At 45.5% G+C, this 10,673-nt stretch overlaps 1 protein-coding gene across 1 annotated transcript; it reads right to left on the bottom strand.

Moving 5' to 3' along the window:
* Window positions 1–3,338: 3,338 nt before the first annotated feature.
* Window positions 3,339–10,520, bottom strand: DPH3 (diphthamide biosynthesis 3). The gene is made up of 3 exons (XM_045857161.1): window positions 10,305–10,520; window positions 9,669–9,743; window positions 3,339–5,816 (listed from the first exon to the last, which is right to left on the bottom strand). The coding sequence occupies exons 1-3, from the start codon at window positions 10,410–10,412 to the stop codon at window positions 5,751–5,753; spliced, it is 249 nt and encodes an 82-aa protein (XP_045713117.1). The 5' UTR covers window positions 10,413–10,520; the 3' UTR covers window positions 3,339–5,750.
* Window positions 10,521–10,673: the final 153 nt, after the last annotated feature.

Below are 10,673 nucleotides of genomic sequence, written 5' to 3'. Positions count from 1 at the left end.
TTGTTGTCTTCAAATCCAGGCAAGTTCCCCAGACCATAATCTTGAGGCATTTCTGATGGAGCAAGAAATATGTATGATTAAGTTATTGTTCATTGAGCCCTTACTAAGTGCAAACACTCTTCTGTTTTACACGTATTGTCTCATCCAATCTCATTAAATGGTCCAATTCCCCACCCAGACTGGTCCACTGTTGTCATCACTACCAATGGGTAGTTCAGGGATTGCCGCTAGCTACAGTAACGGTCCCAGTTCTTCCATCTGGGACTGTGGAATTGGACCCATTGCTCTCTGGGGTGACTCTGGGTGGCCTGTGCTGCCCTCATATAAAGAATCTGAATCACAGAAGGTGCCCGTTAAGGGTTTGTTTACCCTCTTCCCCACCATCAACCTTGGCATTGATCTTTGTCCAAAGGAACATCCTTTGACACTACCCAAGAACTCAGTTCCCCTTTGAGAACGAGGCCTGGCCCTCAGTCTTTCCCAGTGACTGGGCCCTGCTGCCACGGTCAGGTCTCACACAGGAACTGCCTGCCCGCCTCGGTCCCGAGTGCTGACCCTCCTGGACCGAAGCAGTGTCACCCACTGGGGTGCCCCCGCCCTTACTAGATGTTCACCCCTAATTGAGAGCCATTTCATATTGAACCTCTTGCCCCACCCCATACCCTCCAGTTACCATTCAGGAGCCACGTAGCTGTCCTCTTTGGCTACAGCTGTGTGGGCCTCTGCACTGTGCACAGGTAGCCAGGCCGGTTTCCCAGTGTTTGTCCTTATCTCAGGCAGCAGGTGTCTAAGACGGTTTGCCAGGTTGTACAAGATTAAATTTGCTGGGGCATCTAACCCAAATCCTGAAGTGGATTTGGTGGATTTTCAGTATCAATAACTCTGGTAGTTCTGTGCTGTACCAATAATGGCCAAGTTAGATGGTGTTTCCCAGCATTCTCTTCCCTACACGGTTCTGGTTTACAGCCGCCTAAAAGAGAGATTAGTGCAGCATTTGGAAGGCAGGAAGGAAGCCAGCAGCAGCTGTGACTCCAAAGATCATTGAGGTTGGAGGTGGTGAGACAGATGTGGTGGTGCCGATGGCTAACTTGTCCTCTCTCTTTCCTGCTGCAAGTCAGCTCTTCTTCCAGTCTGCCAGCTCTACTGACCAAGAGCACCCCCAGCTCATCACCAAGTGCTTGGCTGTGGATTCAGAGGTAACAGCAACACAGAAGCAATGACCTTCCCAGACTTCTTCCCCAGCCCCTTCGTGGTTTCCATTCTGGCAGCCGGATGTGTCTCACGTTCAGATTTCCCCGCCAGCTCAAACCTGTCCACCAGCACCACAGCCAGGGGAGGACCGGTTAGTGGCTTTTCTTCCCTAATTTTAGGGGTGACCAGTTTTCTTCTGAAAAATACCAACATGCTTTCCTAGAATTTGACCAATATTAATTCAGAATTCTACTAGGAATTGTGTTTTGTGTTTTCCTGAGTTCTAGGGCTCTTCTACAAGTCTATTCAGGTGAAGGTTCTGCTGCCCTCCCCCATTCTAAGCATTTGTGAGCTGGGAGAGTATTTTTCACTGTGATTTTTTCCATATATCCTTTGCTTTAAAACACTTAACAAGGAAGACTTTGTAAAATGGTTTCCCAGTCAAATATGCAATCAGGAGCCATTCGTTTCATGGGAAGCAGGGAATGGCAGTCATCCTCTAATGGACTTAACGAAATCCTAATTGCTTACACCTGCAGAAGCTGTCGCTTGTGTAAGGTGTGTCATTAGCAGCCAGAGTGTGCTGGAAGCGGGACTGCCTGTTCACGTGGGGGCGCAGCCCACAGGCTGCCCACACTGGGGCTTTCCCACTGTGCTCATCAGCCCGGCCTGGGCTCTCCGGGCACTTCAAGGCCGACTGCGTGACTGGACAGCATGCGGCCAACCGGGCACACAACAGTTCCCCACACAAAGCAGGGGTGACCACTTTTAAAAAATGAGTCCTTTTTACTTTGCAGTTATGAGTTTTCTGCTTTTCTATCCCAGTGGCTCTCAGTTTTGGCTATACATCAGAATCGCCAGGGAAGTTCTTTTAAAGTTCTGATGTCGGAGCTGCACACAGACCAATTAGATCACTCTTTCTGGGGTAGCAATAGTTTTAAAGGTTCCAGTGTGCTGCTGAGTTTGGAAACCAGTTCTAGACCACAGGTTCTGAAACTACAGCCGCCTCAGAATCATCTGGAGGGCCTGTTAAAAACCACCCCCGGAGATACTCAGTGAGGTGTGGGGGCTGTTCAATACTTCGCATGTCTCACTCTTAAGAATGTTGTCAATGCTCAAAACAATGTTGAATTCCATTTCAAATTAGAATAATCTTGTTCTGCACAGAACACATTATGCTAAATTTTTAAAAAAGGTTTTATTTATTTTTAGGGGGGAAGAGAGGGAGGGAGACATCAATGTGCAGTCGCCTCCCACATGCCCTCTACTGGGGACCTGGCTCACAACCCAGGCATGTACCCTCACTGGGAATCCAACCAGTGACCCTTTGGTTTGCAGGCCAGCATTCAACCCACTGAGCCACACCAGCAATGGCTATGCTAAATTTTTTAGTCATTAACTCATTTAATCATTTGCACAAAGCTTCCATTCTCATCCTTGAAATCAGAACAAGTGCCAACCTGAGACGTCTTCTGTCTACCCTTTGCAAAGGCACCTGCGGCAGTTGCCATCACACTACTGGGTTTGGTTCCTTCTGGGCCCTAACCACAGTCTGTAATCTTGTTTCTCTCTTCCAGTCGCATGTAAGCTCCATGGCAGAAGCCCTGCTTGTCTTCACCTGGTGCCTAGCAGGTAACAGGTACTCCACAAACATTTGCTGAATTAATGAATGCATAGCAACCCCAGGAAAGAGGTACCAACACAGTCTGTATTCCACAGACCAGGGCCTAGAAATACAAAAAAGGTTAAGTAACGTGCCCAGGATCAGTGTGGAGGAACCGAGACTCAGACTGACCAGGGCTGGCTTTCAAACCACTGCAAGAACTGGTCGTCCACCTTCAGTCCTCTTCCGGCCATAAATGAACCACTCACCTAGGAATGCCATCATTGCCTGACTGCGCTTGATTCAAAACTACGCATTCTCTTCAAATAACAGTAAAAATTCAGAGCTCAACCCCATCTGGCCAGACTGTAGAAACAGTGGCAATTTCTTTCCTATTTAAAAACTCTACTGTTCATACTGGAAATCTATTTACAATGCTCCAAAGCAGGTTAAAAATTTCCACCTCCTATAACATTACACCAAAACCCTTTAATACAAATGCTCGTATTTAGTGGGGGGAAAAACACACATGAAAACAAATGGATTTGAATTATCTGACTTTATTGAGCATGCCAATATAATTACTCTGGTAATAAATTAATAGTTACAAAAATGTTGAGTGCTTCCTAAGAAAATTCTTCTGAATGTGTAAAGGATATGCAGAACCATTTATACAGTTGACTATAATTTTCAAACTCAGGAGTGTGGTAACATCAAGTTACTGAAGAAGAATGGAGTCTCTTATAATTCATGATTTAGATAGTTTTGAGTTTATGAAGGTTTCAATGACCATTTCAGTTCCTGCAAGCTACAAAACCTGAACTGACAGTTTACAAACCACCTGATCCAGCCTCCTAACAGCACAGATAATACACTGGCCTTGCCCAAGATCACAAAGCCAGTAAAAGACAGAGGTTGAATTACAACTCAGTTCTCAGAGGTGCTCCAGAAGTGTCTGCTGAATTAAATAAGGCACATATATCACATCACATAGCACTCTAGCATGACTGAATGACCCTGGCTTTACTTTCTGCCTAGCAGAAATTTAAATTAAATCCTCATGTGTTCTTCTGCAATTAACAACTTGAGTGAGTCAGCTGCTTTGGAAACAAAACCATCCCCATGTCTGCAGCTAATCAGATTGCTGTTTCCGCTTCTTTTCTCCCCAAACATCTGGCCCCGGGCCACTATTCTTCCTGCTCTTCTGTGCTCAGATCTATATCAAGGATCTCTATTCTTATATGAAATTCATCATTAACAGAGGGAGCTAACATCATCAATATCTACAAAGCCATCAATTTCTGCATATCAGGCAGTTTGCTTCTCTTCGCAGATCATTTCTAACAGAGTCAGTGCCTGCTCGGTTCATCTGAGCCACCGCTGATTCCAAAGCAAGTGTGGATGGCTTCTGGGGGGTCAGTGTTCCCAACAGCATTGAGATTTCTAATCGCATCAAGGACATGCCCCGTAATGCTTCACATAACGTACAAGTACTTCTGGCACACATCTTTGGTGATTTATTTATGTCTCAGCTAAGGGCTGCACATAGCCATGATGCTGACAGCAACCCCCTAAAATAAAAGCCACTTGCTCTTTAAAATGTAAATGCTAATGAGTGTGTGCAGCGTGTTTATCAGTCAGTAACAGAATGCACACATGCTGGCAGGTTTGGTTGTAGGAGCCACTGCCAAAAACACCTGCCAGATATTCGTGCATTTTTTTTTAAACTTTATACACGTGGCAAAATTGTGTATATAAAGGGAACTTCTGAATTTCCATGTAAGTGATGCTAATTCCTTGCTACTCTCGGCACGACAGCAAAGGAAAACTGATAGCCTACCTTTACATATGTCTTTCTCCAGGGCAACATTTCTCTGTGAAAGCAAATGTCTGATTTGTTTGCAACACAGAGGCTTCTCAGATGTGTCCCAGGGGCACATTTATTTAGAGCAGGTATCTCATTTTCAAGTTCTTCCCCAGCAAACACAAGAGTTGTAAAAGCTTCACCTTTGGAGCAGTGACTTGATTTTGTGGGAATGCTGAAAGCTCTGCTGCCACCACGCAGACCTGACATTAACCCCTATCTAGAACGAAATTCCATTAGTCGGATCTACAGGGAGCAAACAAGAACCCCGATACAGAAGTATTATTTGCTCTGATCTGGCCATAACATGGAAGCATTTAATTTGCTAAGCTGGCATGCTTTTCTCCCCTCATTCTGTTACTAATTTCACTTCCTTGGGCTTTTTTTTTTTTTTTTTTGGCTTGTCCTGATTTTCAAGGAATGTGCAGAATACTGATAAAGAAAACTTGAAATTCTTTGGCCATTTCACTTTTGACTTTCTCACCAACTTTCAGCTCCGGAGGAAACTGTGAGCTCCGTATACTTTCTCTCTAACACCATGACCGGAACTCGGAGCACGAACATGGCAAATGCATGCTCAGCGGAACAGGAACAGCCCGGTAATGGCCGGACTGGGAAGGCACGGCACCCAGCTTTCTTAAGTTTAGAAGAATGAACCTGATGCCAATTTCAAAAAGGGCTAATTTTAATTATCTTAATAACCAATTAAAAATAAAACCCCTTTTTTAACATTAAAGAATCCTAATGATGTTGAGGTAGATGATGCTGTTATCAGGTAATATCAGGTATAAGATAAAAATAAAAATAACAAAACGGAGGGAAAGGATGCACTGACTTGAAATTGTCTTCCTTTAAATTCATGTGAAAGATCAAGAACACTTTATCCAGTTCAAAGTTCTAAGCAGGAAACCCAGATGTGCCATGTCACGGACTTGGTCTTTAATTGGAGATGAACTCAGCAGCCAGTGGGAAGAATCCAGAATAGCAAACTGCAAAATGGCTGTCCCCATGAGGAAGCTGGTCACTTTGCCTTTGATTTGTCCAGCTGGGCGCACTCCCAAATGTTCAGGATTCAGAGTCCTAAAGTCTTTTTTAGCATTTGACTAATTCTTTGTTGGTGGAAGGGGCTGGAACTGTTTCTCCACACATAAACTGCTCCTAAGAAAGCACAAAAAAGTGGAGTAAGCACTGAGTATGTTACCAATGCATCAATATTAACTTTCATCTTGTCACAGAATGGATGCAGCTCCGTGAGCTTTTCCATTCTATCTCATTTCATCCTTCTTCAAGAATCAATGTCAGCACCAGAATTATAAACTCAGATATCTATCAGTTTTAGCCATGCATTCCTATTTAGTATAAAGCATCTTATCTTATAAACACACCCATCGTCATTACAAAGCACCAACCTCTCAGAAATTACATTCTTAAAGACACTGCCACATCTTTTAACTTTCTGTATTAATTACTACTTGCACTAAAATTTCCCCACTTCAGTATTTGGTCATTCAAATAACTGTCCTCTTCAAAACTATTACTTCTTCCAACTAAAAGGGATAGCTCCTTACGTGTTTCCCAGCAGAGATACCTGCAATGTTAGCTCCACTGTCAATGAAGTCCAATCTCCGGTTATTTATCCTGCCTCACCAACTACCATGAGAACTCTCTGCCTCATGGGTTACCCAGCATGCCTGGCAACCTGACCTCTGTGAGGATCGGCCTGTGTTCTGTCCCCGTTGCTCTCTCACTCCTGCCTGGCACCTGGAATCCTCCCGTTGCTCTTTGGGATTTAAGGTCCATCAGCAGCACAACACTCCACGTCCTCAACCTCTTCTTTAAACATCCCCGTACCTTCTTGCTCTCATACAGTAGTTCTCAAGGGGCAGGGGTACTGGGGGTGGGGAGTGGTGTTGATTTTGTCTCCAGAGGACATTTAGCAACATCTGGAGACATTCTGGGTTGAGACAATTGGGGGTATAGGGTGCAAGTGGGCAGAGGCACAGAACAGCCTGTCCAACAAAGAGTTGCTCAGCCCCAAATGTCCACAATGCTGACACTGAGAAGAGGCCACCCCCTAAAGACACTGTTCCCCATGCACCCCCTCAAGTGAGGGCTCTGGGTTCTCGCAGAGCCCCAGTGCTGCTGAGGCTGGAGGAGGAGCTGGCTGCTCCTTTCCACCACTGTTCTCCTTCCCTGTCTAAAACCCACCAACTTTGCCTCTTATGCCACGAGACTGTGTCACCACTGCTCCTCTCTGTTGCTGTCTTCTACTCCCCTTGGGTTCCCATTCCAACCCTTCTGGAATCTCCACTGTATTCATCCTATCCCTTTTTCGCTGTCCCTCGTGTCCTTAATTTACCTAGTTTAAAGCCCACAGTCAAATACATAATCACTTTTCTCCCACTCCTTCCTATTCACTTGGCAAAAACACAAGCCTGGTTAAATCTAACTTCCTATGTCTATATTCACCCACACAGCTGAGTGTCTACCAGCAAACCCTCTCTAGACCCTCTATCACCACCGGTTACCGCCCCAAGTCTCCGATCCCCTTGGCAACAAACTCCTTGAAAGAAATGTCTACAGTTGCTGCCTCCTATTCTTCTCTCCTCCTCTCCAGCAAGTTTTCCGCCAATCAGGCTCTGCCTCCATTACTCCCCAGAAACTGCTCTCAGCACTGACACAAGTGGTCTGTTAAAGCCAACGGTTAATATCCAGTTATCTTTCTATCCGTGGCATCTGACAAGGCTGATCCCTTCCTCTACCTTTTCTCATCTGGCTTCTGGGATATGACACCAGTGGTTTTCCTCCTTCCTCTGTGGTTGCACCTTTTCACCCAGCTTTGCTGAATCTCGCTTCGCTTCCTGACTTTAATGTTGGAGTGGCCCAAGGCTCAGTCCTTCGTCCATCATTACTACATTCAGTGCTGGTGGTCCAATCTCATGGCTCTGAATGCTGGTTATTTGCTGATAACCCTCAAATTTACAGCACCAAGTGACCACTCTCTGAACTCCAGACTTACATATATCGATTGCCTTCTCACCCTGTAACCCCTCAAGCTATGGCTCTGTGTTCTCTGATAGCCCCAAGGCCTTCTCACCAGCTCCACTTGATGAAAAACAGACCTCTCACAAACAGGCCATCCAACTCCTGCCCCTGCAACCTCTTTCCCCTCAGTTCATGCTAAATCCATCTTTTCAGTTATGAAGGCCAAAAATGTTGAAATCATCCTTGACTCCTCTCATATATATCCAACCAGTAAGAAATCCTTATCCTTTAAAGTGTACCCAGAATCCAACCACTTCTCACCACTCCCACTGCTGCAGCTTGGTCCAAGCTACCCATCCCTCCTTTGATTAGTCCAACAGCCTGGCCTCATGCCTCCACATTTGCCCCTTCGCAGTCTACCTGGACACAACAGCCAGACTCCCTCCTTTAAAACTTGAGTTGACCCTGGCTGGTGTGGCTCAGCGGATTGAGTGCTGGCCTGCAAACTGAATGCTTGCCAGTTCAATTCCTAGTCAGGGCACATGCCTGGGTTGCAGGCCAGGTCCCCAGTGGGGGGTGTAAAAGAGGCAACCTATCCACATATCTTTTGCACATTCATGTTTCTCTCCCTCTCTTCTCTAAAAATAACATCTTTAAAATAAAAGAACAAAAACTTGAGTTGGATCACGGCACAACTTGGTTACAGAATCCTCCTCTGGTTCCTTGTATCATTGGCACAGGCAAAGCCAAGGTCCTTAGAGTGGCCCACAAACTCTCTGATTGGCCCCACTGCACCACACCATTCTTCCTGGACGATTCTCACCCTCCTTTACTCTGCTCTGGCCACACTGGCCTCCTCGCTGTTCCTCAATATAGCCAAGCATGTCTCTGCTGTGGGGCTTCTTCACGTGAAGTTCCCTTTGTCAGACTGCTCTTGCTCCTAATATAATACCGGGCTCACTTCCTCACATCCTTCAATCCTTGCTCAGTAAGGCCTGCCACGAGTCCCCTGTTTAAAACAGCAACTTCTTCTCACACCTGCACTCCTGATCTACCTTACCCTGGTCTCTCTGTGTTCCAGAACCCATTTTAATATAAGAAAAATCAGCAAACTTCTAGATTACAGTCTAAATTACAGCCTGCTTCTCTATGAGGCTAAGTGCCTTGTTCCTACCTTCCCTATAATCATGTCAGAGGCCATCCTAACGAACGTCAAGCTGTTTTATGTCAATGATATCTCAAAAGAAAAAAAAAAGGATGTTAAGCTTCTTACTTAAAACTTTATTCAAAGTACTAACCAAAAGTTGGGATAGATAGTAATATTTATTTTGTTTTCTATTCTTAATATCCTTGGAGGAAAACTGACAGGACAACTACAGACTAAAAAAATTATAAAACTGCAACTACAATTATATTTCAAACAATATACTACAGAGTTCTGTGTGTAAGACAGACAAGAAATACGATATGATTGTTCCCTTCAAAATAAACCTAGGCAATCTGAATTTTAATTACTTACTAAATAAAGGAAAAATAAAGAATGCCAAGTAGCCTTTATAATTATTTTTCATTTAATAAGTAATTAGTAATTTTCACTAGATAAGAGTAGTTTTCTTTATTGCCCTGTCTATAGCTAAACTCAGTTAATTTGAGCTTAAAAAATTTTAATTTACAGCCCTGGCTGGCGTAGCTCAGTGGATTGAGCACAGGCTTCGAACCAAAGTGTCGCAGGTTCGATTCCCAGTCAGGGTACATGCCTGGGTTGCAGGCCATGACCCCCAGCAACCGCACATTAATGTTTCTCTCTATCTCCCTTTCCTCTCTAAAAATAAATATATAAATAAAATCTTAAAAAAATTTTAATTTACAATATGGCTGTTTATTAAGGGTTTCTAAAATGTTTTAAAAACAAAGCATTTACTTAACACTGTTAGTAAACATTTTCCTGCACTTACATATCATAGACAGTGCTCTAGGTTTTTGTCCCACAACCCTCCCCCCACTGTTTAAAATTTCACCCCTTACTTTGTCATAAATCACTTTTATAATGAGAGAGCAGCTAGGACAAGTCGCCACGTCTTCCCCATTCTCCAAATCCTCCTGTAACAAAATCAAACACGGAATGATCAGCATCGCCTTTCCTCCGCAAACTCCTGCTCCCAAACCTCCCCCGCACTGGCCACCTAACACCTTTGTGACTTGCCTCCCCACAAGGTCTGTGAGGGCCAAAGTGGCCTTCCGAGAGAAATGACGACCCCAATTTTTCCTGGGAACTGCACTTGGGAGAAATACCCCAGAAGGCTGGTCAAAATTCAGTTGCCGCGAAACCTCCGGGAAGACAAAAATGTCTCCCTTGCTGCAAAGAAGTTTCCCAGGAAGGTGGACCCGAAGTGAGGGAGGATGGCGAAAAGTCTGAGTCTCCCCGAAAGCCACCCCCTCCCTGACCCCGACCCCGGCCTCGGCCCCATCCACGAGGCCTGACTAAAGACCAGAATGGAAAGACCACTGACAGCTGAGAATATCAGCTTTCGGGAGATTGACAAACTGGGTTAAAAGGGCGTGGATAACGCGAGCCGCGTGGGCCAAGAGACGGCGGAAGGAACGCCTGAGCGCGACAACGCGCCTGCTCTGAGGAGCAGCCGGGCGGAACCCTGAAGTTACCTTGGTGATGCAGAAGTTATCGCCACAAGGGCAGGGGTAGAAATACGTCTCCAAGTCCTCGTCATATTGGAAATCCTCGATTTCCACCTCGTCATGAAACACCGCCATCGTACGGGGTCCAGATGACGGAGCCCACCAGCCCAAACCGACCCAGGTCGGGCTAACTGAGCGGACGATTGCTCCAGCCGGGCGTAGTCACGAAGCACTGACGCAGGAACTATCGCTTCCGGCGCATGGACAACTACGCATCTGCCGGTTTGGAGGCCAAATGGGTGACCGGGTCACGGTCACCATGGAGATGGCTGAGCTACGGTGTGGGAAGACACTGAAAGAGCGTGCTTGCTCTTTGGCGGTGTCGTGAGGGCTCCG

Source organism: Phyllostomus hastatus, unplaced genomic scaffold (assembly GCF_019186645.2).
Source record: "Phyllostomus hastatus isolate PE091 unplaced genomic scaffold, TTU_PhHast_1.1 phas_scaffold_129, whole genome shotgun sequence".
Classification (NCBI taxonomy): domain Eukaryota; kingdom Metazoa; phylum Chordata; class Mammalia; order Chiroptera; family Phyllostomidae; genus Phyllostomus; species Phyllostomus hastatus.
Note: the sequence above shows the minus strand (reverse complement) of the source record. Positions and strands in the feature narration are given on the sequence as shown.

What these genes read in the sequence shown, in the direction of transcription:
- DPH3 (XM_045857161.1), bottom strand. Translation starts at nt 10,412, where the DNA reads ATGGCGGTGTTTCATGACGAGGTGGAAATCGAGGATTTCCAATATGAC. An exon ending in ATAACTTCTGCATCACCAAG is followed by an intron (nt 9,744 to 10,304) that starts GTAACTTCAGGG and finishes ATTTTGTTACAG; the next exon opens with GAGGATTTGGAGAATGGGGA. An exon ending in TAAAAGTGATTTATGACAAA is followed by an intron (nt 5,817 to 9,668) that starts GTAAGGGGTGAA and finishes GTGCTTTCTTAG; the next exon opens with GAGCAGTTTATGTGTGGAGA.